Here is a 21,682-nt window from a genome sequence, read left to right on the forward strand (position 1 = left end):
CTTCATCAATGAAGCAATGCTCAGTGTGTTACTATTACCAGGAATTCAAGGGAACTTTTAAAAAATGAGCAAAACAAAGTGGCCAACTGAAAGGCAACACATCCTGCTCAACATGCCAGTATTAATTTGGCACCTAAAGGTTGTGACCTCTCTGTGCTGAAGTATCATATTGTGATCATACATGTCTTGTTAGGACAGCTTCATTTAGCTCTCACAAAATCTTCCCAGCAGTTGGCCTCCAATAACTGTCAGAATGATTGAGTAATTTGGATGGCTTCCAAGGCTTCTTCTTTTCCCAGTAACCTACATTGTTTCAGATTGAGTGTGCAGTGGCAAAAAATATTTGCCAGTGTCCTGGGTTCAGCAGCAGCAGTCATTTTTCTCCTTCTTAGTAGCTGGTGCAGTGCTGTGGTTTTGACTTTCAGCCTGGGAACAGTGCTGATAACACCAATGTTTTTAGTTGTTGCTCAGTAATGTTTACTCTGACCAAGGACTTTCTGAGTCTCATGCTCTGCCAGGGAGGAGGGGAAGCTGAGAGGAAGCAGAGACAGGACATCTGACCCAAACTAGCCAAAGAGACATTCCATACCACAGCACTTCATGCTCAGGATATAAACTGGGGACAGTTACCCAGAAGGGTTAGATCACTACTCAGGTCGAGCTGGGTATCAGCTGGCGGGTGGTGAGCGGTTGTATTCTCTTCCCTTGTTATTTCCCTTATCATTATTATTATTGGTGGCAGCAGTAGTGGTTTTGTGTTATACCTGAGTTACTGGACTGTTCTTATCTCAATCTGTGGGAGTTACATTCTTTTGATTCTCCTTTCCATCCCTCCGGGAGGTGGGGGGAGGAAGGGGAGTTGAGTGAGCAAGCGGCTGCATGGTTGTGGGTTGCCAGCTGTGCTTAAACCACAGCAGTTCTTTTTTAGTGCCCAACGTGGGACACGAAGGGTTGAGATAACGTCTGACCAGAGTATGTCTAATTGTATTTGTGATAAGTATTCCTTGTTCTGGATTAATAGTCACTCATCACAATGTTGATTTATTGGTTCTCAAAGCTGTTGCTCTTGATCTCACAGTTTCAGCATGTCGCACCTTACTTACAGCCGGTATCTGCTGTGTTAGTGTTCATCAGCTGGGGGCCTTGGGTTAAGGTTTGTTTCATTGTACTTTATGGTAAAAACTTGTAATACAATAAACTCATTGATCATGAAACTGATCTGGCTTGTGTTCCCAGTGTGGTCACCACCTCTATATTTTGGGAGGTATATGATAGGAGCTTATAACTATTACACATCTATTTTCCCCTCCTCGGGTGGCCAGCCTAGGAGGGAGACATTCCCACACACCCTAGTGACAAGTACAGCATCTACTCAAACTCTGAATACAACAGATAACGCAGCTACTCCAACTGCAAGCACAGCAGCTACACCAAATCCAGCAACAAGTACAGCAGCTACTCAAACTCTGACTACAACAGATAACGCAGCTACTCCAACTCCAAGCACAGCAGCTACACCAAATCCAGCAACAAGTACAGCAGCTACTCAAACTCCGACCGCAGCAGACAGCGCAGCTACTCCAGCTCCAAGCACAGCAGCTACACCAGCCCCAGTGACAAGTACAGCAGCACGGTTTGAGAGTTCTGAAGGTTTTGAATGGCCTTTGAGTACGCTTGGAACCTGCCTGCTGGCTGTGATGGGGATCACCATGTTGGCACACATACAGTGTTTTACCCACAACCATTTCATCTGATCTTGGAAGTTAAGCAGAGTTGGGTTTGGATCTTGTCTAGGATTAGACAATGATATAGGAAGACCAAGAGATTCTCCCCGAGGCTGGAGAGTCATGAGTGGCACGGTGTGTGGGACAGTATGGGCAAGTATCTAGGCCAGTGGGCCCCTCTAGTGCTTTGGAAGCATTGAAGATGGAAGGCAGCTATATGGAGTCCCCAGCAACAAGTTACAGAAACTGCTGAAGGGGCGGGTGAATTATTTTGAGCCTTGTGAGCCCATGACACCTGAGGCCATCAGGGTGGAGATGTAACATAGAGATGGACTCATGATCAAGGGGTGGACTTAGAAATAAACATTATTGCCCAAGTTATTCACGAGTATGAAACATGCTGCAATTAAGCAAGCCAAGCGGTTAAAGCCTCTTTGGTATGGAGGACAATGGCTGAAGTACAAATGTGGGGAGGCCTGGCAGATTGACTACGTCACACTCTCTCCTGCTCTGAAAGACTGTTACAAGTGATGGAGCCAGACATCATGGACCGGAAGAACTCAGCAGCATTATAGGGATTGGTCCATGCACTAAGGCATGATCTCTCTCTCTGTGTGGAGATATATATATATATATATATATATATGTATATCTATATATATGAGATAAGAGTGGTGGTATATTGAAAAACGTGAGATCTGAGCATGATGTGAATGGTACAGAATAAGGGGTGGATACTGTCCTGGGTTCAGCAGTAGCAGTCATTTTTCTCCTTCTTAGTAGCTGGTGCAAGTGCTGTGGTTTTGACTTTCAGCCTGGGAACAGTGTTGATAACACCAATGTTTTTAGTTGTTGCTCAGTAATGTTTACTCTGACCAAGGACTTTCTGAGTCTCATGCTCTGCCAGGGAGGAGGGGAAGCTGAGAGGAAGCAGAGACAGGACACCTGACCCAAACTAGCCAAAGAGGTATTCCATACCACAGCATGTCATGCCCAGTATATAAACTGGGGGCAGTTACCAGGAGGGTTAGATCAGTGCTCAGGTCAAGCTGGGTATCAGTTGGCAGGTGGTGAGCGGTTGTATTCTCTTCCCTTGTTATTTCCCTTATCATTATTATTATTGGTGGTAGCAGTAGCATTTTGTGTTATACCTTGGTTACTGGACTGTTCTTATCTCAACCCATGAGAGTTACATTCTTTCAATTCTCCTCCCCATCCCTCTGGGAGCGGGGGGAGGAAGGGGAGTTGAGTGAGCAAGTGGCTGCATGGCTGTGGGTTGCCAGCTGTGCTTAAACCACAACAGCCAGGAATTTCTGTTACAGAAACTGGTAGAAACACCACTGGACCGACCTGAACCAGACAAGCAAATGTTTTGCCACGATTTTACTTTGGCAGCTCTTGATCATAAGTGTCAAATTTGGGCATATTAAGATTCCTGTACAATTTTAATGTTTGGCCTTTTCCATTATGGACAATGAAATAATATTCTTATAGCAGGTGGTTAAAAGACTGCCATCCTGTGCGTGTGGGCAGATCATGAAAGTATACCAAAATTTTACACAGATATAGCAAGATAATATTGGTGGCTACCCCTGTCAGGTGAATGGGGCTGTTACTATCCTCGTGGTGAGTGAGAAGTGTGAGGAATGCGGTCATAGGCTCTGAAGAGACTCAGAGGCACAAACAAGGAATTTTTACATTTGTTGACTTTAATTAGAGGAGTTATATAAACAAATCAACAGTCTGGGAGGGAGATGATTTCTATCAGCACCATTCTGAGCAGGACTACATTGTATTTGTTGAAGCTCAGGAACAAAACTTGAATTAATTGAGATTTGAATAATTTGGTTTACATGGATAAACAGGGAAAAACATATTAAAAAATATTAGCTGTGATTAATCCGCAAGACCTAGACACAGTCTGGTTTGTGGCTGGAGAGATTAGGATCATAGATGAGACCCAGACAGCAGACAGATGTGGTAGCTATCTAGCAGCAACTGGCAGGTAGTAGATGTGGTATTGCTGAAAGAAGGTATCTACAAGTAGAACTGGACTGAAACTACTTTGATCAGTAGAAATCTGGGGTTAAAAATCTCATGTACTTCCTCAGGCGTGTGCTAAAATGACTGTAAACTCCTCTCCTTGACACACTGGGTAGCAGGTAGCAATCCTGCTTCTCCATCTGTCCTGAATGTCCTAGGCCTAGGATAGCCTGCTGTCATGCTACCCACTTCTCCTTTGCATCTGGAACTTCTGATGATTAGCACAAGTTCTTATTATGTATTTGCCCAGAGCACTGAATCACTGTGCAGTCTCCACTACCCAGCCCAGCAGACCCTCAGGGACAAAAGCCACTCACTTCAGTAGAGATGTGGTCCATCTGCTCTGGACCAATTTCTTAGTCTTAAAAAAGTTCAGACATTCTTCCACTGTTGTAAGCATCATCATGCTTTAAAACTGATATTTTTATTATACTTTATAGCTATGTGAAAAAATGGATTATCTTGCAAAAGCTAATGAGTTCACCATTGCTGAGATACTGTCTGAGAAAAAAGGAAAATGTGATGTAGGCTATATAGAGGATCTGGACAAGAGATCATCTGCGATGCTGAACACAGAAAGGCTATTTGCTCATGAAGCTGGTTTTATAAAATGACTTATTTATAATAATAGCAGGAGAAAGTCTGTAGTGCTTGAACAAGAAAACATAGTCTCTTTATCAGCCCACTTCATGCTTGGATACCTAATAGAAGACCCACCAGTGAACTGGTAATTGCCATTCATTTTAGTAGGAGGTAGCAGAGGAAGGTAAGGTGCATTCATCTCCCCAGTGAAGGCTCTTGAGATTTAAAAAATAACTGTTGATTTTTTTCTTTATTCTTGCATTCAAGATGTTAACTTTTCCATTTTTTTTCTCCCATAGATGTCACTCACAATCATAAAAAAACCCCACTTTTTTTTTTCTCTTGGGTATTTTTTTGTTTGTTTGGTTGGCTGGTTTTGGCGTTTTTTGTTGGTTTATTTTTTCTTTATTTTTGAAATTGAACATTGAATTTGGATACAGTACAGTGGCAGCTTCTGGGGCTGTAGGGAAAAGTTGAATTATCACAGAAGTCAATTGTGCTGGTAATGACAACTTTGTGTTCCTAGTCAGTCTTTGATAATGCTCTGTATGCTGTCTGCAATGAGTTAGCTCACATAAAATCAGGTCAAGCTGGGTATCGGTCGGTGGGTGGTGAGTGATTGTACTCCCTTCCCTTGTTATTTCCCTTATTATTATTATTATTATTATTGGTAACAGCAGTGGTTTGTGTTATACCTTGGTTACTGGACTGTTCTTATCTCAATCTGTGGGAGTTACATTCTTTTGATTCTCCTTCCCATCACTCCTCGAGCGGAGCGAGGAAGGAGGGGAGTGAGGGAGCGGCTGAGTGGTTCTGGGTTGCCGGCTCAGCTTAAACCAAAACACAGTAGTAAAAAATCTTGCACTGCTGAATTTGGATATAGTTATGCAGAAAAAGAAAAAGCAAGTATCTTAGACTGCTTCTCTCTGCTGGACAACATAGCACAGAGGGATCTGATGAATATTTAGCTGGCTTTTGTTCACAAATCAGCAAAAGGAGCTGCACAACCACTTATTAAAATGAGGTGAGTGGCAGCTGTTTCCCTTCATATGATTCCTTAATGTTTGCTTTGATGCTGGACAAAATATAAATTGCAGGAAATAGAAAAAAAAAAAAAAGTTTTTTCTGAAGTATGGTCTCCTAGTTCTTCAATTCATTGCATATGCACCCAAGCTGCTAATGCTCTCATTCCTAAACCTCCTTCTAACCTTCCTCCAAGATGACGTACTACTGAACTGAGGTTTGCCTCCAGCCTACTGCTGTGAAAGCGTTTGCTTCATACAAATACCTGTTTCTCAGAAACTGCTAACGTTTCCTTGCTCTCACAGTTTTTTTATAATTTCCAGTATGCAGATGTCTGTTTTCCAAACACCAAAGAAATGGTAAAATTGTCTTTTCCTTCTTGAAAGGGAAAACAACATTATTAAACACTCTCAGCTTTTTTTTTCTTTTTTTTTTGTTTTATTTTGGCTGTGACTCTGTTTTAATAATAATTTCCATTTTTTCAACTTTCTCTATGGCTGTCATCATTTTAACACTGGCAGAAAGTTTATATTCTTATACGTACATTTTAGAGTTCACCTCATGGGTTGGTGTGAGTTTAAACTGCATAAGAGCAGGGGAGGGGGAAGGGGGAAAGCAAATGTTTTGCATTAGAAACAAGGAAGCATTTTATCGCAGAGAAATTTCTTGAGCAGCTCATAATGGTTAGAAAAGCCAAGGCCCAGTTAGAATTAAACTTGACTAGGGATGTTAAGGATAACAGGAAGGGATTCTACAGGTACGTAGCAAATACAAAACAGACTAGGGAGAACGTAGGCCCCCTCAGGAAGCTCTCAGGAGAACTGGCTACACAGGATTTGGAGAAGACTGAGGTTCTGAATGACTTCTTCCTCCGTCTTCACTGGCAAAGGCTCTGACCAAACCACCCAAGTCTTAGAAGGTAGAGGCACGGACTGTGAGAATGAAGACCTTGGGCCCACTGCAGGAGAGGATCTGGTTTGAGACCATCTTAAAAATCTGAACGCGCACAAGCCCATGGGTCCTGATGAAATCCATCCGTGGGTCCTGAAGAAGCTGGTGAATGAAGTTGCAAAGCCGCTGGCCATCATATTTGGGAAATCATGTCAGTCAGGTGAGTTCCCAATGACTGGAAAAAGGGAAATATAACCCCCATTTTCAAGAAGGGGAAAATGGATGACCTGGGGAATTACAGACCAGTCAGTCTCACCTCTGTGCCTGGCAAAATCTTGGAGCAGATTCTCCTGGAAGGCATGCTAAGGCACATGAAAAACAACAAGGTGTTCAGTGACAGCCAGCATGGCTTCACTAAGAGGAAATCCTGCCTGACCGATTTGGTGGCCTCCTATGATGGGGCTACGGAACTGATGGATAGAGGCAGAGCTGTTCATGTCATCTACCTGGACTTGTGCAAAGCATTTGACACTGTCGCACACGACATCCTTGTCTCTAAATTGAAGAGACATCAATTTGATGGATGGACCACTCGGTGCATAAAGAACTGGCTGCATGGCCACACACAAAGAGTTGCGGTCAATGGCTCGATGGCCGGCTGGAGACCAGTAACGAGTGGTGGCCCTCAGGGGTCAGTGTTGGGACCGGTCTTGTTCAACATCTTCGTCGGTGACATGGACAGTGGGATTGAGTGCGCCCTCAGCAAGTTTTCAGATGACACCAAGCTGTGTGGTTCGGTTGATACGCTGGAGGGAAGGAATGCCATCCAGAGGGACCTTGACACACTTGTGAGGTGGGCTGATGCCAACCTTAGGAAGTTTAACCATGACAAGTGCAAGGTCCTACACCTGGGTTGGGGCAATCCCAGGCACAGCTACAGGTTGGGCAGAGAAGAGATTCAGAGCAGCCCTGTGGAGAAGGACTTTGGGGTGCTGATTGATGAGAAAATGACCATGAGCCAGCTTCAGTGTGCACTCACAGCCCAGAAAACCAACCGTACCCTGGGCTGTGTCAAGAACAGTGTGACCAGCAGGTCGAAGGAGGTGATCCTGCCCCTCTACTCTGCTCTTGTGAGACGTCACCTGCAATATTGTGTGCAGTTCTGGTGTCCTCAACATCAGAAGGACATGGAACTGTTGGAACAAGTCCAGAGAAGGGCCACGAGGATGATCAGGAGACTGGAGTACCTCCTGTATGAAGACAGGCGAGAAAGGTCAGGCTGTTCAGCCTGGAGAAGAGAAGGCTGCATGGAGACCTCATAGCAGCCTTCCAGTATCTGAAGGGGGCCTATAGGGATGCTGGGGAGGGACTCTTCATTAGGGACTGTAGTGACAGGACAAGGGGTAACAGGTTAAAACTTAAACAGGGGAAGTTTAGCTTGGATATAAGGAGGAAATTCTTTCCTGCGAGGGTGGTGAGGCACTAGAATGGGCTGCCCAGGGAGGTTCTGAATGCTCCATCCCTGGCAGTGTTCAAGACCAGGTTGGATGAAGCCTTGGGTGATATGGTTTAGTGTGAGGTGTCCCTGGCCATGGCAGGGGGGTTGGAACTAGATGATTTTAAGGTCCTTTCCAACCCTAACCATTCTATGATTCTATGTAATAATGGCAGATGACCTCCAGTTGAATTTTGTGTGAGCAGGGATAAGAGAGGTAAGTGTGCTTCACTCAAGAAGGGCTATGTGTACCTTCTATGGGTCCTACTAAGTGACTTTTGATGTGTGAAGCCTCTCCTCAAGGGTTCAGTTTATTTGGATTTAATGACTCACGTAGGCTTGTGGATCAGCTTTATGAACCAAAGGGTGCTGTTTGATCCTGCAAAATGAAAGGGAATGCTTCAAGTATCCTTCTATATTCTAGAAATCCAAGGACTGAATGACCTAAAGAGAGACAGAATGATATGTGCTGTGTCTATGCTGCAAAGATAACTGTTCTATGTGTCCTCCTGCAATAACTATAAAATTGCCCTGTTACCGGAGGCCCACAAAATGTGTTTCATGGATGGCTGCATCACATTGTTTTCTAACAGTTCATCTTCAGGCAATCATTGTTCTTTATGTTTTTTTCCAGGTATTGGGAAAAATGTTCCTTACTTCAAAACGTATGAGTAGGGTTGAAGCAAAAGGATGTGTTGCTACTGTCCTTCTTTTTCCTTACTGACACTCTACAAAGGATCTCCCTGTTCCTCTTCTTTGTTTTCTTGCATAAACACATCTCCTCACTTCTGATGCCCTCTCCTTACACTGTGTTCATTCTTGTTCATTCTTACCTGATTTACTGAATCTTTTCACATACCCAGCTGATGAAAGAATCTGATTTAAATTTATGGGTGGCAGGAGAGGGGCAAGAGACTGCACATCTGTTGCATGTCTTTTTTGTTCATAAAAACTGCTTCCTCAGTAAAAGAAGCATGCCTCCTTGACCTGCCTTTTCCCTCTGAGTTCGTAACCTGAGTTTGGTGGCAGGAAAATTATGATATTTGTAGCTACATAATGAAATTTCACACATAGTATGTCACAAACACATACATGAAGTTTTATCTGTGGTTTAGTTTCATGTCCAATAATGACAGTGCAAATCTTAATGTTCTTAACATAGATCTGCGTGGAACACAGTGCTTTTGAAGCGTTGCCTTTGGTTTCCTGGAGACTGAGAGGCATTAGTGTGCTGGTTACACGCAGCGCGCAACCTGAAGACTTTCTTTAATTCCATACGGACATATTCAGATATTGTTATTCTAATTTTTTAAGCAAGTGGAGCTCCTGCAGAATAATGTGCAGTCAGTTTTCAAGTACTAGGTTGTACAATCCAGCTCACTTCGGCACAGTTTTAAGGAAAGTCAGATGCTTTCACATAAGCAGCCCAGTACAAAAAATAAAGATAAAAAATCCCCTGGTGCTATGGCAGTCATTAAGGAGTACATAAAGGTTCATGGTAAACATTTCCAGATTATCTGAGATGTGAATCTGATTACAGGTATCTGGATAAACATAATCTTTCTACACTACAACAGAAACATGTGGCCTTTGGGTTACAGAACATGTTAGGTATTTGACTAAAGAAAAATATGATAGTGAATACCAGTCTTCAAAGTGCGCTGATTGGCCATTTGTGTGTGTGTGTATGATCATACACAGACATACATACACACACAAACATCATACACGCACTGATGTTTCCATCATCAGTGACCATTTCCTACCTCAGGAGATGCTGTCAGAAAATGTCATAAGGAAAATTTGTCACCTAGCAAGCAAAGCTTTATGAAGAAAAGTTTTATGCTGACCAGCAGAGACAGAGTGAGCCAGGGAGTTGGGAAGAAGCACAAGCAACAGTGAGCCAGCTGCTTGTCTGCTGCTCTGGCACTGATCTCAGCCCTCTCATGATAGGTGATTTGGGCACAAGGTTCATCTTGAAGGAATTCTGGAGTTTCTGTCAAACTGGCTTGCATAGAACTTGGGATACTTTTTCCTGACTTTCAAATAGGGATTTGGAAATAATACAAATATCAAATTAAGATGGGGATCTACATTTTAATTTTATAACAGCAAAAAGTAAACTTGAGAGGAAGGGGCATTAACTCTCATCTCATTTATCTTTTTTATCCTTTCCTACCATGAAAAGAGACCTGATTTAGCAGATATTTCTTCTATTATCTTCTTAAGAAGAGAGAAGCATTTCTCTTTTAAAGTCTTTGAGAAATTAAGAGATTCAGAGTTAATATTACTTGCCCCCTCCTAAGTAAGGAAGCTGGGGAATAGTAAAAGACAGACTTGTTTATGGGGGGAAACAAACCATCTTGGAAAACATTAATACACCTGAACTGACACAACACTGAACAGGATACCAGGCTTTATTTGAGTGAGGAATGCAATGTTTAAAAACAGGCTAGTGGGTCGTGGTTGAAAATTGGAGGACTTCTGTCATTTCTGCTGCACAGGCTCGCACGTGGTCCATTTTACCTCATGCCTGTGCTTACGTGACAGTACAAGTGGGTGTAATAGCATGGAGAGGATGTGAGTAGGATTGATCTGGCATGCTATGCATGCGAGGCACACACAACTGCTGTTTTATTCCAGCACTATGCCAACAGAAACTGCCCATATAAAGGTACTTCTGGCTAAGATTTTTACAGCCAGGGTTACAAAATACTGTATCACAACTGCATACATTTCATAACCTGCAGATTTCATAACCTGTTTAAGAGTGGCATGGCAGCACAGCGATTTTGTTTCTTTATGGCTTCTTTAAGTTCTGTGGTGGGAAGGGAAGCTGTATTTTTTTCGTTTGCAGTCACGTTTGTGCACCTGTCAGTCTCTTTGCCAGCTCCAATTGTTTTGTTCAGTCACTGCCTCCACACCCTCCTCCCCAGCTTTCATTTCACAGCGAACGCTGACAGAGAAATCCTGAGCTCCCGCGTCTCACTCTGACAGCTCATCCCGGATTTGGAACTGCCAAAATGGTGCAGCATAATGGGGTGCACCCGCCTCGCCGGGGGCGGTGCATCCTTCTCGGCCCCGGCCGAACAGCAGCACACCGGGATTCCATTCCTCCCCTCGCGAAGCTGCGCTCCCCTGGAGCTCCGTCTTGCCGTCCGTGGGGCCGCTCCAGGCGGGATGCTGCTTTCAGTCCGCCCTGGGGCTCGCTCCCTGAAACCGGGGAGTGCCCGCGGGCCCGCAGCGCGCCTGGAAAGCATCGCCACCGGCGCGACCCCCGAGCTAGGCGGCTCCTTGCGCAGCCGCCGCCGTGCTCGCCCCCCGCCCCGCCCCGGGCCCGCCCCTCCGGAGGTGTCCCCACCGCCCCTCACGGCTGGGGAAGCTGCTGCTGCAGCCGGGTCCGGCCCGGCGTGGAGGAGAAGAGGGGAAGGAAGGAAGGGGAAAAAAAAAGGACAGAGAAAGAGGGGGGGGGGGGGGGGGGAAAGGAAGGAAGGAAGAAAGGAAGGAAGGAAGGAAGAAGGGAGGGAGGGAAGAGGCGAGGAGAAGGAGAGGGAAAGGGAGAAGGAGAGGAGAGGCCCATCGTCGCCAGCCGCCTTGTTCTTCTGTTTTCTGCAGCGGAGGAGGGGGCAGCCCCCGACAGGCGTCCCGGCATGCTGAAAGTCACCATGCCTTCTTCCTCCTCCTCCTCCTCCTCATCATCCTCTTCCTCCTCCTCCTCCTCCTCCTCCTCCTCCTCCGGCTCCTCAGCCACCGGCCGCCCCGGGTCCGCCGCTCCCGACTACTGGATCGATGGCTCCAACAAGGACACCCTGGCCCACTACTTCGAGCTCGAATCCGAGCTGGGACGGTGAGTCGCGACAGGGACAGGGACGGGGCTAACACTGGGGCTCCACTCCCCTGCGGCCGGGCTCGCTGTGGCGAGAGCGGTAAAACTTTGTTTTGTGTGAACGGCGGCGGGAGAGCTTGTGGCTTTCACTACGTGTAGCCTTTCGAAGGAAAATTACACCTCTTGGGAGCCACGCTGTGCAAATCCTCAAGAGAAACGAGTGATGTTCAGGAGAAGGTGTCAATCCCTTCCGGCAGATGCTGATCCGCATGAACGTTGGTCAGGGTACCTGTGTATTTGCATACCTAATACTGTATCAGCTGAATGGTAGGCATCACTTTGAGGGCACTAAAATGCCAGCTTATTCATAGTCTCACTTCATTTGAGACCTCTTACTGTTATCACCATTGTCAGCACCCTTAGACCTTGCTCTGCTGAAACTCCCGGCTGAGACAGGAGTCTGTGAACAGGCCTCTGTTAGCGGAGTCTTCTCAGTGGAGTGCAGCACAGACAAGCGAGTGGTGCATGTTCATTCATGAATTCTGCCCTACGTGCTTCTGCCTGGCAACTTAAAGGTCCCAAGAGTTCAGCTTTTTTAAAACCAAAGCCCAGTGTAAAATGCTGTTGCCTATACCTAATGTGCAATTTTTACTTTCCAGTTACAGTTGTTGGTTCATGTTGAATCTGTGGGTAGAAAATAAACTGTAAAAAAGAAGAAAAAAAAAAGTGGAAAACAACTTTTTAAAGGGTTAAAGGGTTTATAATAGATAACTAAAATCTGTAAGTCAACAGGTAGCAAATAGCAATTATTAGTTTTGCCAGTGACAGGGGGATCCAGACGTCTAATGACAGTGAAATCCTGGATGACTGGAGGAAATTTTCGGGTGATAACATGGTTGCCTTGGTACTGTATTTTTGCATGCAATGGAAGTTGCGGCTTACCCGCCATACCTGTGCTTGTTGTGCTGTAACTGATAGGTGCAGGAAGATCGGCAGAAATACAATGTATCATTCTTGGCTTGCTGGCTAGGTCTCAAGCATCTGCAGGTACGTCTTTGCCGCTGTTGCTACTCATGCTAGCCAAAATTAAATAGGCATAAGTTAGGTACACTTGGCACATTTATACTTGACTTCTCTGCACACCTATGCAAAAACATAAAAATGTAAAGCAGTAAATATTGTTGTGTCAGTTTTGTGTCCAGAAGTGACAAAAAAAAAACCCAACCAAACAAACAAAAAAACAAAACCAAACCATGCATACTGCTAATTAGCAGCAGTTGATACCAACTCTGTCATCTGAGTTAGTACTGTTATGTGTGGTCTGTCTAAAATCCTTTCAGCATGCATGATAGGGACTGTGGACTTTATGTAAGAATAGTCTGTATCAGTGATACATCATGCGTTTACTGAGTACCTTGGAAAGGGGTTTTAAAAGAACTCTCTTTCTAAGGAAGCAAGGGTTAATGAAAGCTGAGGTGCAGTGGATTTTTTTGCCATGCAAGGTGAGACAGTAGATGCTGAAACTCTAACAAAAGGATTGAATAAGGAAGATAACCACACCCAGCTAGTGTAGAGATGTTGGCTACTAAATCTGCTTTGCTGTCAAACAGAAATAGGAAATGATTTAAAGCAAAAAGAAAACAGAAGTTAATAACTGTCTTAGTCAAAGACTATAAGGTAGGGAATGGAGAGAGAATTCTCGGAGGAATACATGCTTCAAGGGAAAATTGCACTAATGGGTATAGCAGTGAGATCTCAGTCCTTAGGTCCCAAGGCTAGCTTTGAGATCCTTTAGGAGACAGCATCCAGAGCATTGATGCTTATCTCAGCCCTCCTCTGGCAGCCTAGGTGTATCTTACAAATCTGTAAGGGACATCCAACAGTCCCTCTTGGTTCCTAAGTGTAATATAAAACTATTGTTTTCTCTTGGTAATCTTGTCTCCAACCTTTTAATAATGGAGATGATTTTGAGTACATCTACAAAAACGTATTTATTGCTTACTTTAGTGGTGGTGAAAGTATATTGGCTGAGGCTGAAAAATATGAATATGTAATCTGTTCAGATACAATAAAAATAATACACTACAAGAACCAACGTGAGACTCTGCTAAAATATCTTTAACAAATACAGAGATTGGAAGAGGTCATCTGTCAAATGCGAAGACCTGCATTTGGACAGCTATTGCCAAGTATGGGAATTCCCCTTTGGAAGGAGTATCTTTTCTGCAAAGTATGTGTGGAAAATCGCTGATCCGTGATGGTCAGTAATTCTTCCTTTTACAACAACTAAGGAGGCATGGGAGAAGAGAAGGAAGGTACTGCTACCAAGAAAAACAGTAAATGCCTAAAAGCTTGGGTAAGAGTAAACAGCTGACTTTCAATAGTGGAGTTCTACAAGGATCAGTTCAGGTGTCTGTGTTGCTCAACATGGTCAGAAATAAAGGGGGTTGAATAATTATATTTTCTGGCCTTACTAAATTATTAAGGGTTTTAAAAACAGTGTTCCCTATAAAGAATTGCAGAAAGACCTTATTGGACCGTTAGGGCATTTAAATGGTGGATGAAATCCAGTTTAGATAAAATAGGGGTGGAGGAGAAACCACGTGGTTGTTTAAATCCTATAGTGAGGTTAAGACAGAGATCTACTGAGATGCCGACATGGAGACAGAGATCTATGAACACCTAGCTGAGGTGCTTGTTTGCGGTTTTCTTTGATGAAACCTCCACAAGGCATCCGACAAAGCTAGCAAGTCAAAAAAGAGCCACAGGTAAGGCCGTTTCAGCACACTGTGTAGTTACATGGTGGAACTCCCCCCTAGTGGATATATATGCGCTAAAGGTTTCCGTGTGTTTAACGGGCAACTAGGCAAGTTTACCTTCAGGAAATCCAGTAAGACTGATTAAACATGAAGATACTAACTACTGAACTGTAAATTCATCTGTTGAACATTGTGAGAATATTCTTTGACAGTACTGACGTAGGTTTGCTCTATTCCTATAGTTTTCTTGAGACATCTGTGTTTAGCCACTATTAAGAGACACTGTTCTGGGCTAGACATGCTTTTATTCTGACCCAGGACACCTATTTTTCTGTCCAGCTGAAATCCTAGCTAGTTCACCTTTCTTTTAGCTCATTTCTGACAATGCAGGAGGGGAGGTAAAGGGAGAAGGGAGCATGTGTGTGTGTACCACGTAACTGGAATTCAAAATGCTGTAAATCTTAAATTTTGGCCTTTGTTTTGCAAAGAGTATCTATTCCTTCTCTGAGAGTTGCAACACTGGTGAATTATTGACATTGGAATTTCATTGTAAGTGTATTTCATCTAAAAGATTATTTTGCACTTCCCCTTGGAAAAAGATTTTAATAATTTTAAGTTCTAAACTTGTATGTTACTTAAAGGCTAAAACCTTTCGTTAGCTTTATATAGCCCTTGGTGCATTTTTTGGTACAGAGTTTCTGAATTCAGGATTAGTCTAAAAATGGTATTCAAGTGAAGAAGAAATTCAGTAACAATTTTTTATACTCAGCAATATGATGAAAAAGGTATTTATTAGAATTTTAGTTATGGAATTTTAGTTATCATTCACTCTCTTGCACCAAACTACATAACTATTTGAATTTAAACTAATGTTGTTATTGTAGGTATATTTTAGATCTGTTAAATGGTCAAGAGCAGCTGGAAGTATGCCTTAGGATTTTTAGGTTAAATAAAATAATCATAACAAAAAACACCCCAAGAAAATTTACAGGCATTTTTCTTTGTGCAAGAATGATAAAACAGGATCTTCCAAAGTTACCTTTTTGTTTGTGGGCAGTCTTTCAATTGTGTGATCCTTGCAGAGGACCTGAAACTGAAAGGCACTGAGTACTTGCAACTTACATATAGGTGGTTTCTATTCTTGAGTTTTTAGCACAGAGTTTAAATTCAGTGTGCTGTTCGAACTGAAGATTTCTTAAAACCATAGAATAGTTTGGGTTGGAAGAGACCCCCAAACGCCATCCAGTCCAAACCCCCTGCAATGAGCACGGCCATGTTCAGCTAGATCAGGTTGCCCAGAACCACATCTGGTCTGGCCTTCGGTGTCTCCAGGGATGGTGCATCCACCACCTCTCTGGGCAACCTGTGCCAGTGTTTCACCATTCTCACTGCAAAAAATCATCCTTCCCACATCCAGCCTGAATCTCCCCTCTTCTGCTCCAAAACCATTTCCTTTTGTTCCATTGCAACAGACCCTGCTAAAAAGTCTCTCCCCATCTTTCTCACAGGTTCCTTTTAAGTACTGAAAGGCCGCAATAAAGTCTCTCCAGAGTCCTCCCCTCTTCACGCAGAACTTGTGAGTTCTGTCATAGTAGCATCTACGTTTTTAATGGCAGTAGTAAATGAAATCAGGTAATTCCTTTGTATCAGCATCATTTCATAGAAATGAATTGGTTTTGTGCTTGATGCTTTGAAGTTGAAACATGTTTTGCTTTGAAAGTGTGCCAATTATTTTCCCTTCCATTCCTTAAAAAAAAAAAAAAAAAATAGGGCCTTTTCTCTGTTCTCCCACATAATTTGTTTTGCAGACTGCCATGTTTGTTTTGAAATCAGTTGCTCAGTTTGCTTTGGGGTACTTTTGAAGTATGTCAGTTCCTCCTTCAGTACCTTTTTTGCTTTCTTGCTTGTGACTTTTGGTAATGGAACTGAGGATTTCCCAAAGAGACACAGGCATGCAGTTGGTGGCACATGGTGTTAGATGTGTGGATGTGAGCATGCAGTGCTTGGCTGAACCAGGATGAGGATTATCTTTGAGCAGAAACTGCCTGTGTAGGTTTGACTGTCCTCCAGGTCATGTTGTTGCATGATACAACTTGCTTATTGCACTCACACCTTCAGGTAAACAGGAAGCATTTTCATGCAGGCAGTTCCTGCTGATGGAGAAAGTTGAAGATGTGGATCTGAGGCCTCATTTTGCAGCTGCTGTGGTAGGTATACTGGACCTCACTTCGCAGTAGGAAGACAGGAGGTACAGAGAGCATGATGCACTTTTGATAGTGGCTAAGGTGGCAGGTGGATGTGGAAAGCAGTCATCTTCATGCATTGCATCAGCTCGCATAAACCTAGTTGAAGATTTTATCTTCCTTTTCCTCTTGAAGGGGTTCTGTCCACCTCATCTTTTCCTTTGAAAAATGGCCTAAGCGGTTGACCATAGGCTCTTGTACAGTGATCGCGTGCTTTGCTCCTACTGAAGCAGTGCTGTTGTGGACAAGACAATCAAATGCTAAACTGGGCAGAAAGAGGATGTCAGATTTTTGTTAAGCAAGACACTGTTCTAAAAAGGGGGAAGTCAGCCCCTATCAAAATGCGCGACTAGGGAGAGTCAAAAGTAAAAAATTATATGAATCAATGAATGCTTTCTGTGGAAGCTCTATAGCTTCTTAAACGAGTGTTTCAGATTAAATTCCTCATTTAGGTATCATGAACCAGGCTGAATAGCCTGGGTTTTGACAACTAAAATTCTTTATTCAGTGCAGGGAGAGTATTTTCTTCAGCTTTTTTTGGTTGATTCAGAATTAAAAAACTGGATGTTGAAAAAGCAAAAAAGATAAAAGTCACTTGAGGCTCTAGCTATGGAGAAAAATAATCTCTTAGAGTAGACATTTTGAACCTTGCCAAGAAAGATTGTTATTGAGTCTGTTGTCCAAATATCTGTCTTAGGTGCTAAGTTGCTTGTCTAAACATTATCTCTCTGCATGTTTCTTATTTAGAAAATAAGAAAGCTTTTTTGGGTATTTGTTGGCACACTTGACACTGCTTATTAGAAAATGAGTTTTTTAGGTTTTACAGACAGTTGTTCAAACCTGTTTACAGCTGGGATTTGTGGCAGAAGCATTGCTCTGCTGCAGTCAGGAATTTTGCATTGAGTTGCAGACTTTACTAGGGCTCAGAAAACAGATAATAAAATACACAGTTTTTTACAATGGCTTAGTTTTATATCTGATTCTTGTTAATATTGTGACTAAGGAATTGTTTCCATCATGGCATGATGGAAAGTAGGTTTATTGATTCAGTCAGTTATGGACCAACTGTTTGCCTGTTAACACTTGTGAACAGTCATGTCAGAGAAGCTAACTATTGTAGCTACCTTCTGTCAGGAATATATTTATGCTTGTCTCATAATGCTGTGTCTGTAAATAAACAGATTGCTTACATTTTAGTACAATTAGTAATGTTGGTGTGGTCTCACGTCAACAGAAGGACTATGGGAGTGTGTCCAGAGGAGGCTGACCAAGATGGTGATGGGTCTTGAGGGCAAGACTTAGGAGGAGTGGCTGAGGCCACCTGGTTTTTTCAACCTGGAGAGGAGAAGGCTGAGGGTGACCTCATGGCAGTCTACAGCTTCCTCATGGAGGACAGCGGAGGAAAAAGTGCTGATCTCCTGTCTGGTGGCCAGTGCATGACATGAGGAAATGGAATGAAGCTGAGTCAGGGGAAGTTCGGTTGGACATCAGGGAAAAGTTCTTCACTGAGAGGGTGGTCAACCACTGGAATGGGCTCTCTGGGGAAGTGCTCATGGTGCCAAGCCTGCCAGAGTTCAAGGAGTGTCTGGACTTACTCACATGTTTAATGTAAAGTAGTCCTGCAAGGAGCAGTGAATAAGACTCAATGATCCTTATGGGATCATCGAGATATTCTATGATTCTGTGATCTAAGTAATAACTGTATTATATAAAAAACAGTTTAAAAAAAGGTTTTCTTCTTCTTCTAAATATGAACTTAAATAAGCTACTGATTAAACCATATATTTTTGTGTCTCAAATTACAGAATTGCTAAGATTTTATTTGTATTGTATTAGACCAGTCCTATTTTTAAAAAGCAATTTGTGGGTGCATCTACACTGAAGTTTTAATTTGTATCAGGAGTGACTTTTATGAAACAAATGTCATAATTATCCCCTCTCACTATGCTTTGCTTTGCATCAAGGGGTGTTCTTGGAGTGCACAGAACAGCCTGAATGTAGCTGAACCAGAAGATGAACTTCAGGAGCACTTAATCCACTCTAACCTTTTATAAGCAGCCAGTTCACAGGACCAGATGATGGCTTATCTGATGTGAAACCTGCTTAAAAGTTTGTGTTGGTACCAGCATGTTGCCACCATTTGTAACACTGGTGTGCGCATGCTGCGCTGCACTTCTTGCTATTATTATTCTTGCACTTGATTACATGTGCTGGTGGTACTGCATTTGAATCTAATGTAGTTAATCTGCAAGTTGATTAGTCGGGTGCTTGTGATTTCATGCATTGGACACAATGCACAGGTCAGCCTGCTCAGGTTTTGATTAACTTAGAAGCTAAATGAAATATATATTGTATAAGTAAAAATTCAGCACTTAAAGTGGGCAGTGGAAAATTAGTCATTGCCGAGTATTGCATTATATCTGTGTTCTTATTAGGTTGTGTACTCAATGCATTGCTCTGTCAATAAATAGAGCTGTTACCTTTTTTCTGTAATAGAAATGCTGAGGAAGTTTTGAGTAGCTGGAATGAAAAGGTGATCATCGTGTGTAATTTTCTCAGCTTTCTTGTACTTAAAGAGGAGCTATTAATAATAAAAATTATATTAGAGAGTTTTTACTTCTTTATTTTCAAGTTAGTGAAATGAGTTAATGACTGGTTGTAAAAGCTGTCATTTGTACCCATTTTTTTTTAAATGGGGCAGACAGTTAAATAATAAATACTACAAAAGACATTGGACAAACCAAGAGCAGCACCACTGTATCTAAATGGAAATGCAAAAAGCTTTTAATTACCCTTTCACAGCATGAGTGTCATTGTACTGTAAAAAGAATATCTCTCGTGAAATTGGTGGTTATCCGGTTAGTAAAGATCTGCTTACTGTGGGGAGAGGAAGCATGGTAAGAATGCATAAATGAACAAGTCAACAGCAAATACACAAGTCTAAATGTCTGAATTCTGCTTCATTGTGAAAGCACAAGGGAGTCTGTGTTCTATCTTTTTATGCAATCTTAACCCCAACTGATGGTTCGTATGTATTGTACACACATAGATAAAAATAGTCAGAAGTAGGGGTCAAACATAATGAAATTGTTCTTTTAGCTTGTTAGAGAGGCAGTACATCTGAAATTGAATAAGTATTTTTATTGCAGGCGATAACAGGAGAGAAATTACTTGGCTTGAACCACCAAATTACATGGTCAGTAATATGCTAATTCTTACACAAGTGAAGTAATCACCCAGACAACTTTTAAGTTGTACCTTTTAAGCTGCCTTCCTTTCCTATGTGCAGTTACCCATGCTAGAACTCAAGAACCATAAAATGTAAAGTAAAAGATACAGAAGACGGGAACCATGTTGAGGAAAGAAAAACCCCCCAAAGCATGCTGCCTTTTCACAGTTAACTGTCTATTTATCACGGCATTTTTGGGGGTATAAAGCAGTGGTAAAAGCAAGACCAGGTTTTATAATGCACAGCCTCAAAAAACAAAGTTAATTGTTAAAAGCCAATCAACAAACATATAGTATGTGCTCCAATGCATACCTCGCTGTGAGTATCTGTATGCCACAGATAAGATACCAGCGCTGCAACTTTACCTCAGAACTGATGTCGTCTCTACAGTCCTTTTCCCCAAACTCTTCTCAGTAGAAAAATGTGATGAATTTTTCTTCTGGCTCCTCTCAAGGCATTGTGGGAAAGAAAAATAATAAAAAAGCACTTGGTTGGGTTTAAGGAGGAGGTATCATTCAAAAACATGATGTATGTCTGCTTCCACTCCCTCCCCCACCCTCTAGCAATAATTTTTCCCTCCTACCAGTATTCCTAGTTTCTTCTTAATTCAGATTATCATAAATATACCAGTATTGCTACTTGTTTTCAGTCTTTTCATCTTCACAGCATATGTGTGTCTGCCACGTTCACTGCCTTTGGGAACTGATGCTGCAACTTAAAATACTGAATTGACTGTGGTTATATTCATAAAGATTACCCCAATTGTTCCACAGACTTTGGCAGAACTGAGTAACACATAAACAGAAATGTTCTACAAATGTCTTAATTTTATGTTCTGTAGTGAGGCAGCATGGCTTCATGTGACTTAGGGGGTGTGTCAGTCAATCAGATCAGTCACCACAAATTGTGAATTGCTCGTTGACATTTGTTCATTTATTAGAAACCTCAAATGCTAATATTAGTAAATAACAAATTCATGTAAAGAAGTTGAGATTAGGTCAGAAATGAAATGCAGGAATTCCAATTTAATTTAGTTATTTTTATGAACAGTTTTGCACTCATGAATGAATGGAAATAAAACAGTGTGTCAGTTCTCAATGAATATCCATGGAATAAGAAGTCTGGTATTATCTTGAAGTACTTCTGAAATATTATTCATACTGATTTTTCTTTAAATAATCCTTGTTAACAGAGGCACCTGCCAGTACCAAAGAATGTGCTGTGGTCTTATTTGTGTCTAGCTGTAAAAAAATTTAATACTATCTTGAAAGGAGTGGACATTCTTACCCCTTCTGTGAAAGGCTGAGCATGAATTGTGCGACTTTCAGTTGATAGAGACCTTCTAGCTGCTTTTATTGTGTGGAGAAAAGTTGTTTGAATTTCATTCAAACTTAACAAAATACCTCTTTCAAATTCTATGTATATACAAGATAGTGTTTGCTATTTCTGATTTACTGGGTGTCTAACATTTTGGACCAATGAGAGTGTGTTAAAATCTTGGTTTGGGCCAGAAATTATTTCAATGCTTTTGGCACACATTTATTTATTTATTTATTTATTTATTTATTTATTTATTTTTAATATGGTGGTATTACATATTTTTATATTTTTGCAGAGAAAATGGATGTCTTGGTAAGGCTTATAAAGACTCAAAGTCTGCCACAGATGAGTACTGACTTTTTTCTTCCTTTCTTTTTACCCTATTGACATATTTTCTAGATTAATGAACTGCAATTCTGATTGTTCAGATGTTTGTTTTCCTGTTGGAGTACGTGGTTATCAATTTTCTATATTGTACAATAATGATTTTCTAAAACTGAATACAAAACATGTTGAGTACTCTGGCATCATTATTGTGATCTTAAGT

The 21,682-nt window shown here is 42.0% G+C and overlaps 1 protein-coding gene across 1 annotated transcript in view; it reads left to right on the top strand.

Annotated features, from left to right (window-relative positions):
* Positions 1–11,321: 11,321 nt before the first annotated feature.
* CAMK4 (calcium/calmodulin dependent protein kinase IV) overlaps positions 11,322–21,682 on the top strand; it is a 143,890-nt gene continuing 133,529 nt past the window's right edge. The window contains exon 1 of the mRNA XM_057430857.1: positions 11,322–11,605. Coding sequence (XP_057286840.1) covers positions 11,409–11,605 — 197 coding nt within the window. The 5' untranslated portion in view covers positions 11,322–11,408. The remainder of the gene's footprint in view (positions 11,606–21,682) is intronic.

The sequence above is a fragment of the Pezoporus wallicus genome, unplaced genomic scaffold (assembly GCF_028554395.1).
Source record: "Pezoporus wallicus isolate ANWC-B61680 ecotype Strahan unplaced genomic scaffold, APGP_CSIRO_Pwel_v1 contig_2721, whole genome shotgun sequence".
Lineage (NCBI taxonomy): Eukaryota > Metazoa > Chordata > Aves > Psittaciformes > Psittacidae > Pezoporus > Pezoporus wallicus.